The following is an 18284-nucleotide window of genomic DNA, read 5'->3' on the forward strand; positions in this document are numbered from 1 at the left end:
ATGCTCCATTCCTTAAAGTGAATGTGGTAGCAATACGTAATATATCTGAAAGAAGACAAGTGATTGAACATTAGAATGTAAGTGTGGAAGGAAAATATGGTAATGATCATTAAAAGTGATGATATTTTCACACACTTATTATGATTATAATATATGTTAGCGAAAAATTCTCTATATTATATGTATTTCTTGATTTGCTCTTAAAGAAGCAATATCTTAAAAGAAGTTATAAGCTATCATAATTTGATATGCTTAAGGCATGACTATAATTTATTTCTGGGGAATGAGAATTTTAATTATTATAAATACAAATTCATACCCTGAGGATAAATGTGACTATATTAGTAAAGCTTATAAATTCGAACGTATTTTTGATTGGGAAGATATCATATTCCACATCCAGAAGAGGTAGAACAGTTGGACGATTGAATATCTTCAAGCTACTATGATAAGAAACATGAATGTAAAAAATTATTCGAGCATGACTTGATCTCATGCCATAATAAATTAGGAGTTTGTTAATATAAAATTCATGTCATGATAAATCAGAAGTTACTAAAGCAAAAAGTACAGGTCATGATAAACTTGAAGTTTCTTAGTATAAAAGTTCATAAGTTGACATTACGATTATGACATTTCAAAGATATGCATATTGAGTATTATACATGTATTAAAGAATTAGAAGATTCTTTAAAAACGGCTTATGTCGCTTGTTCTCATGATACATTGGTTAGACCAACTAATATTGAGATTGGATCCCTTAAAATCTTGAAAGTATAAAAGGTGAATATGGTCCCATTCACCTTTTATGTAATATCTTAAATAGATGCATCAATGAGAGACAAGATTTTCGCATGTATGTTTATAGTCAACTTGCAGTTTGACATTCCTAAAGTTGCTTTCTCAATATAAATTGAGTTAAGAGAATAATTTCTAATTGTGTAATCAAGATAATTCATCTTGATAAATGCTAGTTTGGTTTTGAATGCCTCCGATAAATAGTTGAACCATTTCTTATTAGAACAAAGCTTCATGTATGGTCTGAAATAGGATGTATTGCAAGCAATAGTACTTGTGTGTATTTGACCAATAAATTATGAATGATTTCTCCCTCTCAATTGGTTGAAGATCAAAAACCAAATATTTTATCTAATAGTTTTTATGTGCGGTATACGATTAATGGATATACCATGATGCACAAAGATGGATTCTCCAAAGTATTGGATGTATGTTAGTGTTTTAACTTAAGGGAGAGATAATAAGCATCTAATAAATATGTTGTGAATTATCATTATATGATCCTCATTCAAAAAAATAATTCAAGTCAAATGACAGAAGTATTTGCTGACCCCAAACTAATTTCATATTTAGTTGTGATGCCCCTATTGTGTGTTCCTGAAGGGTAAAGTATACAACATACATAAAGCGTGGTAGACTAAAATCGATTCTAACTTAAATAATTCTTAAAATAATAAGAAGATAAATAATCATAATAAGGAGGCAATGTGCTCTTGAAGAGCCTACAATATAACACTTCATGAAATCTTTTGAGAGGTTCAGGTACCTAAAATAATGAAGTAAGGAGATCTCAAAATGTTATGTCACATTATGAATCGATACAAAATGATATATCGTCGATGATATCTTTGATACAACATTGGAAAAATATTATAAACGCTTACGATGATCTTAATTTTATGTTTATTTAAGCATACCGACCTAGAAATATTTATCAAGTGACATGAAAGGATGCATCTTGATAAGTATAAAACGTATTTGATTTGTAGTCCAGACACTAAAAGATGTCACACATGAAATGTTGAATATTGTCACTCGATAAAATCTATATGAAAATACTTGAAGGATCAAAATGTCTGAAACATATAAAAGTTTGTGGGAAACTTATTTATAATTCTTATATTGAATAAATTAATGATATGAATATTATTGAAATTCTTGGAGAGTTTTAAAAAATGATAAATTATTTGTCGAAAGAAGTTGAAATGAGAAACATTTATAATTGGATCAGATCTCAAAGTACCATATCTTGCGCAATTGATGCATTTATACATCTTGCCATAATTATGAGTATGATATAGTTTTACTCCTACATGGCGATAGTGAAATAAGATCACTTTCATATTTCAAATAAATGCCCATGAATGAATGTGTTTATCCTAACAAATATTCTCAAGTTTTAGAATTTACAAGATACACATATAATTGACATAAGAGTTCGATGCAGACATATTATCTACTATCATAAAGGATTACTATTAGATATGTCATTTCACATGATAGTCTGATCATATTTAAATAATAGCTATTCATTAAGAAAGTTGCATGCATCACCCAACTAAAGAGGAGATTCATAAAAGGTGGTAGAATGAAGCACGTTTTGCCAAAAGCTTTTCTACATATATAAACTCCAAAAGTTTGGTGATATTAATGTACAACATATTGTAGTGAATGTCTATCAATTAGACATACAAGGGAGTGTTATAAATGTAGTTATATTGTAGTGAATGTCTATAAAGATATAGTGAATATCTATCAAGATATATTGAGTATTTATCAAGATTTAGTGAATATCTATCAATAGATGAAATGCCTATCTTTTGGAGAGAAATTAAGAGGAATTTGCCTTATAAATAGAGGGGTTCTCTTAATTGTAAATCATCCCTCATGATGATCCCTCATTCTTCAAGGGAAATAAATAAGTCTTCTCGCTTCTCTCCTATATTATTTTTATCTTTTCCTTATTATCTTATAACAAAGATCAAATTTTTAAAAATGGTATTTTATTTAGATTTTAATTATTTTAAACTATAATTTATGTAATTCTCCATAAATGACAATCAAAACTTATTTTAACGAAAAAATTTCAGAAATAGCAACTATAGAGCCTTAATTGTAACTTTTATAGCAACAGTTTTATAATTACGAAAAATAGCAAATTGTATTTTGTATTTAAGTAAACTGTTGCTATACAAATACATATACAACAAGATTTACTACCCTTATTTTACCCAAATTAGTTGAGTTAAATGAGGAATAATTATCCATCTAATTAAATTCTCATAAATTACTCTTATTTAAATTAGTAGATTCCTTTTTCAAATCAAACTCAATTATGAAGATTATTATTTCTATGATCTTCAGAATTTCAAAATATCATTCTGTTATATCTCTAACTATTTTTTTCTTGTTATTTTTTTTTAATTTCTTTTTTTTTCCATTTTTTTCTTTCCACTTTATTTTCTCTCTTCTACTTCTCTTTTATTTTTTTCCTTTTTATTTATTTATTTATTTATTTTCTTTTATCTTTTTCTTTTCTCATATTTTTTTTTCGTTTTCTTCTTCTTTTCATTTTTTTTTAGTTTTTTTTCACTTTTGTTTTTACACTTCTATTTCTCTTTCTTTTTTTTTTCCTTTTTCACTTTTTTTTTGAATTTTTATTTTTCGTTTTTGTTTTTTTCTTATTTTTTTTCTTTTTTCTTTTTTCTTTTTTCTTTTACTCTTCTATCTCTATCTTTTATTTTTAAAAGACGAATATCTATATCATATATTCATATTCAAAAAATATACAAATAAATAGACATACAGACCTGCATATGTATTTACGGTAAAAAACATACGTATATATCTGCATATGTATTTATAGAAATATATATTTGACTCACATGTATATAAACATACAGGAAAAAAAATCTCTATAACAAAAATGACAATTATATAAATATACATATAGGCAATAAAAAAAATACATGATACATATCTTAGACAGTAAAAGAAAACAAATAAGTACATATGTTACCCTCTAAAACGACATAATATGTATAGTTCAAAGACAAATCCAACACCGTATAAAATACATATAGCTCTACATATGTATTTACAGAATACATACCTGATCCATATGTATATTCTTATTTTATATGAGTCACCTTTGTATTTCACAAATACATATGAAGATATATAGTACAGTTATGTTTGTTACTGTTTAATATGAATATGATATGTATTTTGTAAATACATATGTATGTTTTGTACTGAAATACATATCCAGATCTGTATGACTATGTGTTTTGTATGTTTTTTTTTAATATGTGTATGTGATATACATATTTGTCTTTTCAAAATAAAAGTTAGAGATAGAAGAGTAAAAAAAGGAAAAAAACAAAAATATAAAAAGAAAAAAATGAAAAAAAGAGAAGTGAACAAGAAAAAAATGAAGAAAGAGAAATAGAAGTATAAAAAAAAGAAAAAATAAACAAAATAAAATAGAAAAAAGAAGAACAAAATGAAAATAGAAAAAGAAAAAAAAGATATGAGAAAAAAAAAAGCAAAAAAGGAAAAAAAAAGTGAAACAGAAGAGAGAAAATAAAGTGGAAAGAAAAAATGAAAAAGAAAAAGAATTCAAAATAAAAAAATTAAATGATTAAAAAAATGATGAAAAAAACCAATAAGAAAAAAAGGTAGAGATATAAGAGAGTGAAAGACGGTAATGATGTTTTATATTGAAATCTTGAAGATCATGGAGATAATTATCTTCAAATATGAAAAAGGAAAAAAAATAAAATAAAAAATAAAAAAATAAAAAATAAGAGAAACAGAAGAGAGAAAACAAAGTGGAAATAAAAAAAATAAAAAATAAAAAAAATAAAATGATAAAAAAATAAGATGAAAAAAAAAGGAGTAAAAGATATGACTATATTTGGGGGAGGTGAAATAGTGGAGTGAAAGTAAGAAAATGTAAAAAAGTGAGAGTAAAACATGCACTTGCTTAGTTAATGAGTAAAATAATGCTACTGTTGCTATGAACTGTAATTTTACAAAAGTCTTGCTATTTACTGTAATTATAGTCTTAAGTATGTTACTTTGTGTAATTTTTTCTTTAACACCCAAACTCATTTTACCTGTTCAATTCGCCCAAGTTTTAATGGATTTGGGCTAGCGTTATTTGTAAGAAGGGCTGACTTGAGCTAGCCCAAGTCAACTCATCACAAATTATTAGCTTAAATGAATTCATGATGATGCCTAACTTTAACCCATGAAAATATGGATATATATTCATCTATATAGTCTGATGAAACATTCATATGCAGGTATTTTGATTCATATCCCAAGAAAAAATCTGATGGAAACTCGGAATAATAATAATGCTAGCTACATCATTTACATTGAATTTGTGATGTATTTATTCTTTACGATTAACCACATTCATGGAGGCAGTCATTTAGCATTTAGTAGGATGCCAATTTTTTAATATATGAAGGAAAGGACTCCGTCACATTTGTCATTCTTTTAATTAATTTTTTAAATTTTATTTTAATAAAAAATATATTTTGTATAGTGTTTACTGTAATTGTATATTTACATTTTTATCTATTAAACTATGTGTTTAACAGAAGGACAATAACATTGTTTAATTTTATAAGGTTATTTTTGTAATTCAATTTTAAATTTGGAGGCTTGATACAAGCACGTCCGACTCAATTCATGCTAGATCTATACTTCAAAGTCTATTAGAAGGACTTCAATTTATGCTCACCTTAAAGACACAAAGAATTGCTTAAAGGACCTTTTTGGGCTCCCATTAGAACATTATCATGTTTGAGTGATAGCTTGGAGCATGGAAGGTTCAACGGAGCGAGAAAGAGGAAGGCAACACTGTATCTACTTTGGCGAGGCACAGTACTATCACCAAAGTGGAGGTAGCTCGCCAAACTTTGGCGATCCAAATGTTGAGTCCAGAGGCAAGGGATAGCCTTTTGGGCCTTATTTTCCAGAGGCAAGGGATAGCCTTTTGGGCCTTATTTTAAGTTACTTTTGGACTATGCTTGTAAAGGGAAATTTTGGGAAAAAGACACTCCATGACCTTTTAAAAAAAATAATAGCTTGATATTTGGACAAATAATGTCCAGTCGGCTAAACAAATGTCATTTTATGGCCATTTTCTAATCTTTTCCAATTTGGGTCATTTTGATCCACGAAATCTATATACAGTCCATATATGATACTGATACAGTCTATATACAATACTGATATAATATTCAACTTGGGCAATTCGGCCCTTTTAAAAATATTTCAATTTTTTTTTAATATAAATTTTTAAATTGATCAAATATTCTGTTTTTTTTTATTCATTAGAAATAATAATTAAATTATATTAAAATGATATAATTATTAAATAGAATATGAATCTATATAAGATATATGTATAGAAATTGTATAGTTCTATCAAATATGTATATGTACAATATATAGAAAGTGTATACAAATTATATAATTGTTGTATAAAACGTGTAAAAAAAGTACAGTTATTATATAAATTATGTATCAAAACTGTATAATTTCCGTATAGAATATTTATGTATAAGATTTGTATAAAACCTGTATAAAAATTGTGTAAAAATGGTATAGAACCAGTCAGTAAATTAAAATGGCTAGAAAGTGAAATTTCAATTCCATGGCCATTTTCAAGGAAATAGTTTAATTTGAAGTGCAAATGTACAGTTATTATATAAATTATGTATCAAAACTGTATAATTTCCGTATAGAATATTTATGTATAAGATTTGTATAAAACCTATATAAAAGTTGTGTAAAAACAGTATAGAACCAGTCAGTAAATTAAAATGGCTAGAAAACGGAATTTAAATTCCATGGTCATTTTCAAGGAAATAGTTTAATTTGAAGTGTCATTTCTGTCCTTTCTCCAAAATTATAAAGGAAAAAATAGATATTATAGACAAAATATTATATTAATTACATAATATGGTCAATGTTTTAAAAAATTATAATTTATAGTCATTTGACAGTTTAAAATCACTTTATTGGTGGGGCCATATATACAAATATATAATATTTGTATATACCGATTTTATCTCTAAATGAATTATTTTTAATATTTTATTTTTTCTCTCCCTCTATACTATTGGTTGAATAAACGGCAACCAATATACTCTCTCCTTGATTATCAAAATTCAAGATTAGTGTAGATATGCTCTTCAACTTTCTTTTCCTTAATTTTTCCTCAAAATTGCATATACTCTCTCCTTGATTTTCCATTGAAGAAACAACCTTTCCAACATCATAATACACAATTATTCAAAAGACCTTCTTTAAGTTTTTTCCGTTTATTTTGAGCTCAAAATCGCTATAATATCACAGAATATCATCATTGATTATTCTTTGAAATATTGATTTGGCGGATTTTTCACAACATAAAATCAGTTTATGATATTTATTGAGGATTTGAGGTAATCTTTTAGTATTTTTTGGTTATAAATTGTTCATCTATTTTGCATTTTTTATTAGGGTTTCAAGTGATCAATTACTTGTTGTTTCAAATGGATGAAGAACCCCCTAATAGGAGATTGACAAGAGGTATTGAAAATATACCCATAATTAATTGCGGCTCTCCATCGTTTGATTTGGGTATTTCTCAATTAGATAGTGGAAATGCAGGTTTTTTAGCGGAGTTAGAAGTGGACAAGTCGAGAGCAGAGTTACAAACAAAATAAAAGAACGACCATGTCAGTAATCAGAGTAGCATAGTACATTCACAGTCAAGAGATGATTTAATGGACACATCCAAAATATCAATGGTTGATTTATCAAAAAAAAAATAAAAGGAAAGGATTTTGCATCTTCTAGCAAAGAGGAAAGAGTTAAATGTTCTAAGACATCTAAATCTAAAAGGGGAAGCAATGAAGTTGACAATGATTATGGGATAGTTTTGTATATATTTTTATACAGAATTATTTTTCAGTTTGGACATTTATATACTTTTTTGGTATATATATGCATGCATATGCATATATATATATATACACTTTTAAAGTTCAATTTTGTATACACAGTTTGTGTATATATATAAAGAGAGAGAGGGAGAGTGTATATATGTATATAAAGTTTACAATTATGTATATAGAGTGAACTTGTACAAATATGTCTGGCTTGATTTGCATTTGGATGTTTTTATGTTTATGCTTTTATTATGGATAGTGTTTTCGAGAGCATTTGCTGGACATGTTTTGATAACAAAGTAATAATTTTCTTTGTGATGCAATTATTTCATATGTCTTCGGAAAAAAAATATGCTTGTTTAAGAATGATTTTGATTAGTATTTATTTAGTTTTGTATGCATATACATATATACAATCGATTGACACAAGCATATTAGTATGCGTACATATTCATATATACAGTATATACATCACTATTTTTTTCATATGATACATACATACATATATATATATATATATATATAGAGAGAGAGAGAGAGATAGATAGTCTAGCAGCACAATAAACATACATATATCTATTGATAGGTGATATATACATCTTTTATGAGGTGTAAGATGTATCTAGTTATAACTAGTTCATGGATAACGTTTTATATATGTAATTGCTTAAATGTGTATATTATTTTTTGTTATGCTCATTTGTATTTTCTTTATTCAAGAGGATAGCATTTTTGTAATTACTGATCTTCCCAAAAAATCCCCACATATGGCGTGTTACGTGGAGATAAAGATTTTTGATACCTTAAAAAAGAAGTTATCATCTGTACAACTTAGTAGATTTATGCGTACATGCTTTGCTCAGTACGCCTCCATGCCAAATTCTTCGGTTCAATCACAAATGTTTCGTTGTGCTATGTCACTTGATTTGAAAATAAGTTCAACTGATGCTCTAATGATGCGGTTCAACGGATACACATTATAATTTTCTGTAAGGGAATTTGCAATCATATCCGGTCTAAATTGTGTTGCTTCTAAGGCTGACTTTGTATTCGATACAAGTGTGCCGAATAGATTACTTCAGAAATATTTTGGTGGTGAAGAAGAACCTTACAAAGCAACATTATTTCAGGCTTTTGATGACCAAGTATGGAGTCAGGATGATGATGATGCTTTGAAGATTGCCATTCTATATTTCATCCATCGTTTATTATGTCTGGCAAGATAAACACCGTTCGAGTACCTAGATTTCATTTTGATGTCACTAAGCAAGGAAGGTACATAGATTACTGCTGGGGTAAAGAAGCATTTGAAGAGCTTGCCAAAATCATTTCAAGGAAGTTGAAATTCGATGGTCAGTACTACCGACTTCATGGCATGTCGTACGCCAGACAAGTATGGATGTATGAATGTTGTTCCAATGTTGATAAGCAACTTGCAAAAAGAATAGGTGATCGAATTCCAAGGTTTATTAATTGACAAACCATAGAAGAACGTCCGCGATATAAATGACTTATGCAGAACATGTTCGAGTGTAAGAAGGTAAAAGTCAATAGCCTTGTACATTTAATTACAGTTTTTTCTTCTTTTTTTTTGTGTGTGCTTAGTGATATATACAAATATTTTTCTATTTATGTAACAATATCTTCTTGTATCCTGTCATGTTTTAGTGTTGGTTAAATATTCAAAATACGTATATACAGTTTATCGTTAGATATCTGTTATATACAGTTTATATATATGCAGTAACATTTTGGTTATACAGATATATATATATATATATATATATATATATACAGTTTATAAGTTAGTCTTTATGTCAAGCTGATTTAATTTGAAATGTTGTTTAATATTCATATGTGCACATGTTAAAAAAACAGATAATTTTTTTTAAAATATTTTTTAATGATGTTATGCAGATTGTTTTTTGAAACATCAGCACTTCCGCAAATAAAATTACATCTTTTCAACTATCACTGAAAATTGATGATCATGCAGTCAGAGAATCTCCAATAAAGTATGTTGTCGATTCTGACGACGACTTTCAAGAGTTGCCTAATTTTTTAGATGTTCATAAAGGAACGACCAGGTTGGCTGTACCTGATTCACCCGTTAAAAAAAGCAAAAGTAAATTTGATCGAGTACATCAATATCCATCAAGAATCCTCCAAAGATTATGTCAAAAGTACCGGGCTATAGGACACCAACTCGTGGTGTTAGTAAAATAACAACAAAGTTGAAATTACGTAGAAATAAAGTGGGAGATCAGATTTGATCACCGAATTCTAATCCACCAATTGCTGAACAAAAAGTACAGAGGACAAAGCTGCCTTTTGACATAAATTCTCTCAACCAGAAAGTTGATGCGCTTGAGAATTATGTAAGTATAATTTGAACCATCAACAAACTATTGAATTTCTGTTAAAACTTTTTAAAATGATTATGCATGTGAAGTTTGAATTTTAGAGTTTGCGTGATCTGATAAATGATAAATTGCAGCTGGTGATGGATACTATCAAATGTAAAGTTGATCATGAAAAGGTAATAAGCTTACAAATATTAGTTAGAATTTTTTATACAAAGAATAGTACATAACAAAAACAGTGATATGTCACTAATTATTAGAATTCAACCAAACAGTCATCTCTAAACGGTGAACAAGAAACTCCATTCAGTAATGTGCATTGTACTACAGGGAGTAGAAAAGATTCAAAGATAGATACATATAGTTCAATTCCTGTATATACAGTTTATGGTTGGATATCTTATATACAGTTTATATATACAGTAATATTTTGAATATAAGGATATACAGTTTGCAGTTGGATATATCTTTATACAGTTTGATTTGATTAGAATTTCATCATTTTAGTTTTCTAACATATATACAGTTCAATGGTTATATATAACATACTTATATTGTGTATTTTTTATTGACTTCTTGTATTTTAGGTTTTAAATAGAGTAATGGAAATCAAAGTTCAAACAGCCTCAATTACTCAGTTAGAAAAACTAATTGATAAATCGGATAGTGCAAAGGAGATCGATGATGCAGTTGAAATAAAATGTCATCCTATTGATCAGACTGAAGTACGAGTATTTTTATTCTAATTTTTTCTATTATAATCAATTTTTTTAAGGTTTTTAAAATGATTACATTGTTATTTGCTGGAAAATGCTTCAATTACAAACTAACTTTTAGTGTCATGCAATTACTTCATATGTTATGTTGATTAAAATGTTCTTGTTTAACCATGGAAATGCTTAGTAGTTTCTTCACTTCAGTGCATATACATATATACAGTTTTTATTTGAATATTTGTATATATTGTTTGCATTTATGTATCCCAATATATATACAAATTGCAATTGGATATAAATACATTTTACCCATATACAGTATATCTATATACAGTTTATAGTTGGCTATCAGTTATATACAATTTACATATATACAGTTTCATTTGAATATTTAGATATACAGTTTGTATTTTGATATATGCTTATACATTTTGATTTGAATACTATTTCTCTGCAAGGTATAACATATATACAGTTCGATGGTTATATATACCATAATTACGTGGTGTGCTTGTCAGTTTATTGACTTCTTGTATTTTAGGTATGGAATACAGAAATGAAAATCGATGTTCAAGCTACCTCAGTTACAGAGTTAGAAAAACAAATTGATAGATCGGAAAATCCAAAGAAGAATGATGCTGATGTTGATATAAAAGATCATCCTTTTGAGAAAACTGAAGTATGATTATCTTTTATTTATTAAATTTTTTATTTTGGTTCATTTTGTAAGGTTTTTAAAATGAATACATCATATTTTGCTGGACATGCTTCAAGAAGAAACTAACTTTTATTGTGATACAATTATTTCATATGTTAAAGGTGATTAAAATGTTCTTGCTTAACGATGCAAATGATTAGTAGTTTCTTCAATTTATTGCGTATACATATATACCGTTTTCCATGTACATATATGCATGTTTCATTTGCATATATATATATGCATATGTATATACAGTTTGCAATTGGTAATATATATAGTTTGAACATATACAGTACATTTATATACAGTTCAATAGTTATATATAACGTACTGATACGGTGTGCTTGTTATTGACTTCTTGTATTTTAGGTTTTGAATACAGAAATAGAAATCAAAGTACAAACTGTCTCGATTACTGAGTTAGAAAACGCAAAGGAGATCGATACTGCATATAAAAAAATCTCATTATGTTGAGCAGACTGAAGTACAAGTATGTTTTATTCTGTAAATTTTTTATTTTGGTTCATTTTTTTAGTTTTTTTAAAAATATTTGTGGTTATATTTGTTTTAGGTGGATGAATGTACAGCTGAACGTGTAGGTGATCACGTTTGTCAAATAGAGTTACCAATAGTTAATTTTCAGACAGATTTAAGCATTCAATCTCATAAGAATCAGGACTTGGTTGCAGCTTCTGTTCATATAGCTGACCCGCTTGATATTGAGCAACACAAGTCTACTCAATATCTACCAAAATCGTAGAATTTTATTCCTGATGATTTGCTCCCAATTTTGAACACCGAGAGACAGATTATAGCTGTGCATAAGTCCAAAGTATCTGGACAAACACCTGTTCTACCTCCAAGGACACGTAAACCAGGAAGATGGAAAACTTCACCTTACATGGCCGATTTTGGTTCTAGATCTGGTACTATTATATTTTCGTATAAATTTTATTTTTTATTTGGTGAACTTATTTTTTATTTATTTCTTTATTATTGTATGTTTTTTCAGGTTCCTCGTCAAGGATGCCTAAGATATTTGGCATAAAACATCCATTTATATTCGACACCATATACGGACCATATAATGACAAACTGTATTCTCGCTTCTTGGATTGGGTTCATGAAGCAACGCTACAGAAGCATGCTTTCAAGTTTGTTATCTTCTAACTTCTTATATATATGTATATATGTTTTCTAAAATATATTTTTTTACAAATTATTAATTTTTCTGTATAGGGGTCACCTTGAAGATCATTAGCTAAGCAAAAAAGCAGTCATCAAGCCACAATTATTCTTTAGCGCTGAATCTGTTGGAGATAAAAACTGATTTTACATGCTATCCTTTCCTAACCAAATGTTCAATGACTCTGTACGTATATATATATATATATATATATATATATATATATATATATATATATTTTATAATGTTAACAAACTTCAATGTGCTACATAATAACTAATCGTATTATGTCTAATTTTTTTTTAATATACAGCACATTGATATGATCTTGTACTACTTGCGTAAGAAAGCAAAATATGATCCAAATAGTCTGTACAAATTCAGCACAGTCAACTGTTTGTTCAGTACAACAATATTGGATATTTTTGACAAGTATGCTGACAATACAAAAGAGTATAACCTGACAAGTCAAGAGGAGATAATTGTTGAATACATCAATGGTTTTAGACTCCATGCTTCTGTACCTTGGCATACTGTGGATCACATATTTATCCCAGTGAATATGGATAGAATACATTGGGTATTGGTTGTTTTGTCATTCAACGATAGATGTCTATATGTCTATGACTCTTACAGGTCTGCTCGTCATAATGCATTTGTGGCGGATACGATGAGAAAACTTTCAAAATTGATACCTACGTATCTAGCAAATTTAAATTTTTACAAGAAAAGAGGTATTGATTTCTCCTCTCATCCAAGGTACATTGATCGCGAAGAAGAATCATTTTTAGATGTGGCACATGTGGATGATTTACCACATCAGTCGGTAGGAAGTTTGTAAGTTGATATATCATAATTTTTAAGTTTATTATTGTGAATCATTATAAACATATATCTTTCATTCCATTTTACTACTTACATCCCAAAATATGAATGTTCAGGGATTATGGAGTATATGTTGCTGTATATGCAAGGTATATTAGCCATGAAAAAGGTGTACCGCCAGGATTTTTTGATGTTAAAGCTTTGCACACTCGATACGCTGCCCTTTTATGGAGTCACGGGACTCAGAAGATTGAGAAAAATACGTGAGTTATAATAAGAGTCCAGACAGGCCAATGAGGCCACAGTTTGATTGTGATAACACAAAATTGATTGTTATTCCATAGATAATTTAGTTGTTATTATTAGGAAGCTACTTTATGTTTTTTTTTTTATTTTTGGTATATTAATCTGCCCTTCTATTTTAACCTTTTTGGTATACCTACTTGATTTTGAATTAATTATGGTATAGGAAGGTTTTCTGAAGCTGATTTATTGTAACAGTTATATGACTTGATTAGTTTTTTTGAAACAGCATAGTATTTATACAAAGCTGTTAAATATATATGTATACACTGTTTTGGTTTCAACTGTCACGAGTCACATATGATGAATGTTTTTAAAAATTTTTTTGTTATCCACCATTAATATTGTATGACGAAAATGTACTGCAAATTTGTGTATGAAACCGTTTATATATACATATACTATTTTGGTTTCAACAATCATGAATCACATATGATGAATGCTTTTTAAAAAGTTTGTGTTCTCCACTAAAAAAATTGCATGACGAAAATGTACTGCAAGTTTGTGTATGAAATCTTTTATATATATATATACACAATTTTTTTTAACAAAACATATAATGATAAATACGTATAATAGAGAAATAAAACATCAAAATACACACAACAAATGCGCTTCAAATATAATATGTTTACAGATAACTCATCTGCTTATTAATCTTTTGCACATGTATATAGTTAAAAGTGAATTTTTGTACATGTATACAGTTAAAAGTGAAGTTATGAGTTATGCACATAGAAGTTCAAAAACTACATATATCTATATAAGTAAATTGGAAATTAACTTAATAGATAATCCATCATATTTTGACGAAGTAATTCTAAATAATCAATGACAAAAATCATAATTGAAACTTATTGATTGCTTAAAAAAAAAGAAACATAAATTTCACATAAGGTAAAAAACTATTTAACTCGACGTTTTTCTCTGCATGAACGCCTATTGTGTTCCTTTAACCCATAAGCACTGCATGAATATGTGGACTTAGACCCGTAAAATTCTTCCGCGGATTTTTCTCTTTCTATTTTCTTTGGGCTTCCAGGGGGACGTTTGTATTTTGGCTGAAGAACAACTTCACTCAATATATAGTCTGATATTTTCCATGTGGATCTATCAGGCAGAGGCAATATTAGAACATCATACGTACCCAAAATCGAGACTGACTTGTAAAAGTTAGAGCAATAATCATCAGGTTCCAAATGTTTACTCTTCAACACTGCATACGCATGAGCACATAGAATTTCATAGATTTCAAATCTATGTCAAGAACATGTCTTCTTATCCAGGCAAACAATAAAATGTCGATCTTCATGAAGCACAGAATAAACATAATCCGTTGCCAGCACAACCTACGATGAATATACAATTATATTTATATATACATATTCAACAAAATAACAAATGCATCATGTAGTTTTAATAAAATACTTACCCTCATTCGTGTACTCTTTGCCTCATTAAATTTAAGGAGTTCATAATATTTCCCTCATACAGGTGTACGTGTGAATGTCCCAACCTGTCGATTGCTATGGTTCCATCTGCCAAACATTTTTCTAACTTCCTCCAAGAAATCATATATAGGCAACTCCCTGGCTTCCTTAAGGTGCATGTTAATTGTTTCAGCAATGTTCGAGGTTAAAGTGAATCTCCAATTTATAGTTGCATACACCCTAGACCACTTGTTATATCCGGCCGACTGCAAGTAATCTTTCACCCTAATATCTATCTTTTCAACCTTCTTCATTAGACTGTTAAATTCAGAAATTATATATGCTTTTGCCATTGCATAAAACACTTCAGAAAATTTAGCATGTGACTTCCTAAAATTGGTTACCATATTTTATAAATGCCAGATGCAAGCATACTGTATAACACCCCCATATACACTTGACACATCCCTTATAATGCTCTCGTTCCTGTCGGACACAACACACATATTTGATTTTATACCATGAGCTTCTTTCAATTGCTCAAAGAACCAACTCCATGCTGCATAATTCTTTGAATCCAAAATTCCATAAGCCAGGGAAAAATAATTCCTACATATGTCATGTTATACATAAAAGATTTACAAAATATAGTTTTAATATATTTAATACAATATATATAGTAGTGAAAAAAATAGAAAGTAGCATAAAAACCTGCTCCATTAAGTGTACTTGCTGACACGAAAGTTCCATTATATGTTCCTCTTAGGTGACTGCCATCAACAACAACAATTGGTCGACATGAATCAAAACCTTTAATTGAAGAGTAGAGCGATATAAACACATAAAGGAATTTATCATCTGATGTTTTTTTCATTCTTATATGTGAACCAGGGTAAGTCTTTTCAAACATGTATAAATATCCGGGCAGTCTATTGTATGATGAATATGTTGTCCCCCTCAATGAAATCAAAGTTTTTTCTTTAGCCCTCCACGCCATTGTATAATTCAAATCCAAAGCAAGCTCATTGATAATATCCTCCTGTATGTTTTTCGTCAGATACACTCTTTTATGATTGGATAACTTCTGTTTCACAATCCCACTAATCAAATGCACTACTAACATGTTTCTGCTGGTACACTCTATCTTTTACAGGACAAGTATGTTCATACCGAAACTTTTTAATCTTAAAAAAATTGGTGTTCTTATTGCTAGATGCCCTTAGAAACCAACCACATTTCTTCGATTTATAAACCAAAGCATACCTGGTATGAAACAATTATATTAATAAGTTACACAAACAAAACAAACATAATTATTAAAAAAAAAATTATTAAACCTACAGTCTATACCCACAATCTAGTTCTTTGAAAGTTTATAAATATACTAAAACACTAAACTTATGTATGCAACAATATACATAAACACAAAAAAAAGAAGATATACATGTAACAAATATACAAATAAAACTATATACAGATATACAAAATCAAATTAAAAATACATATACAAATACAATTATATACAGATATACAAATACAATTAAAAACAAATACTATATACTAAAAAAAATATACAAATAGAAAAAAACATATAATCATAAACAACTTCACTATTAAAAATAATATATACAGGTACAACTACATACAGATATACAAATACAATTAACAAATATATATACAAATACAATTACATACAGATATACATATACAACTAAAAAACAAATAGTAAAATACAACTTCATACAAATATACAGATTACATCAGGTGTACATATACAACTACTATTACATCAGGTGTACATATACAACTAAAAAATAAACAATAAACTACAACTACGTACAGATACACAAATTTGAAAAAAATACAATTACAAAAAAATATATAATCATAAAATACAGCAAATTATCCGTTCCCATTTGATTTTCTTGTATTGAATTGAAATCTGTTTTGGATTGCATATTGGGTCATCACCGACTTTAAAGTGGCTTTGTGCTTATACATTTGACAAATAAGCGCCTCATTATGATTTGGATCGGAAATAATTGTATGTTCTTTATCATTTGTATCAACACTTTCAATAAGCTCAAAACAATCTTCACCAATATTGCTCTTTTTTCCATCAACACAGTTCGAATTTACTTTCACTTTATGACTGTCACAAGAACTCTTTCCTTCTTCCTTCGAACATATTTCATCATTTTTGCAAGATTTACGAAAAAGAGAAACACACAAAGGATAATTTCTGAATTCCTTTTCTTCTTTTCGTATCACTACATATACTGTCAGCCCCATGTCATTATGAATTTTCATTATTTTACTACTACAAACAACTTTATATTCTATTTTCATGGTACTCAAATTAAAGTCAATACAAAGTTGCTTGCCAATCAATTGCAACAAATCATTGTATTTTCCATTTTCATCAATTGCTATTGAGTAGAGTTGGTATTATTCATACTCATTATCTATATTTCATACACCAGAATGCTTCAACACAATTAGCAATAGATACATTTTTTGTATAAAATTTGTTGATAAAATATAAAACATCAAATTGCAATTAGCAACTGAATACATACCATATAAACAAGGCATATAAGATAGATACAAAGAACAATTACGATTTATTTTCAACTTTGATAAAAATACCCCAAATAACAAAATAACCAAATGACTATGAAAATTCATATAAATGGATATATTCAAATAATTACAATTGAATTTTCTAGAAACTGAAACCCAAAAAGTTAAATTATTGTACCCAACAATACAACTAATTACAAATCGAAGGATAGTAGATTCAAGATGAAGTTTGTATTTAGTATTCTATTTCATAAATAAAATTCACGAAAAATAGTTGAATCGATTATGGTTACCTTGAAATCTAATCGATTTGGTATTGCGTTTTACATTCAAAAAAGGATTTGAGAAAAAAATTGAAGCAAAATAAAGATTTTTCAGAAATCGTATTTACCATAATCTCACATGCACGAATCACTTGTAACCA

The 18284-nt window shown here is 28.1% G+C and overlaps 1 protein-coding gene across 1 annotated transcript; it reads right to left on the reverse strand.

The window, feature by feature from the left end:
• Nucleotides 1-14752: 14752 nt before the first annotated feature.
• On the reverse strand, nt 14753-17569 carry LOC124899493. The gene is made up of 7 exons (XM_047414389.1): nt 17277-17569; nt 16399-16540; nt 15989-16316; nt 15713-15836; nt 15340-15667; nt 15118-15196; nt 14753-15063 (listed from the first exon to the last, which is right to left on the reverse strand). The coding sequence occupies exons 1-7, from the start codon at nt 17567-17569 to the stop codon at nt 14753-14755; spliced, it is 1605 nt and encodes a 534-aa protein (XP_047270345.1).
• Between the last annotated feature and the right edge of the window lie 715 nt (nt 17570-18284).

Source organism: Capsicum annuum, chromosome 6 (assembly GCF_002878395.1).
Source record: "Capsicum annuum cultivar UCD-10X-F1 chromosome 6, UCD10Xv1.1, whole genome shotgun sequence".
In the NCBI taxonomy this organism is placed as follows: Eukaryota; Viridiplantae; Streptophyta; class Magnoliopsida; order Solanales; family Solanaceae; genus Capsicum; species Capsicum annuum.

Coding starts and splice junctions, on each gene's coding strand:
- LOC124899493 (XM_047414389.1), bottom strand. CDS start 17,569: ATGGGGCTGACAGTATATGTAGTGATACGAAAAGAAGAAAAGGAATTC. Junction 16,317..16,398: donor GAGTGTACCAGCAGAAACAT/GTTAGTAGTGCA, acceptor AAAAACATACAG/GAGGATATTATCAATGAGCT. Junction 15,197..15,339: donor GGACATTCACACGTACACCT/GTATGAGGGAAA, acceptor TATTCATCGTAG/GTTGTGCTGGCAACGGATTA.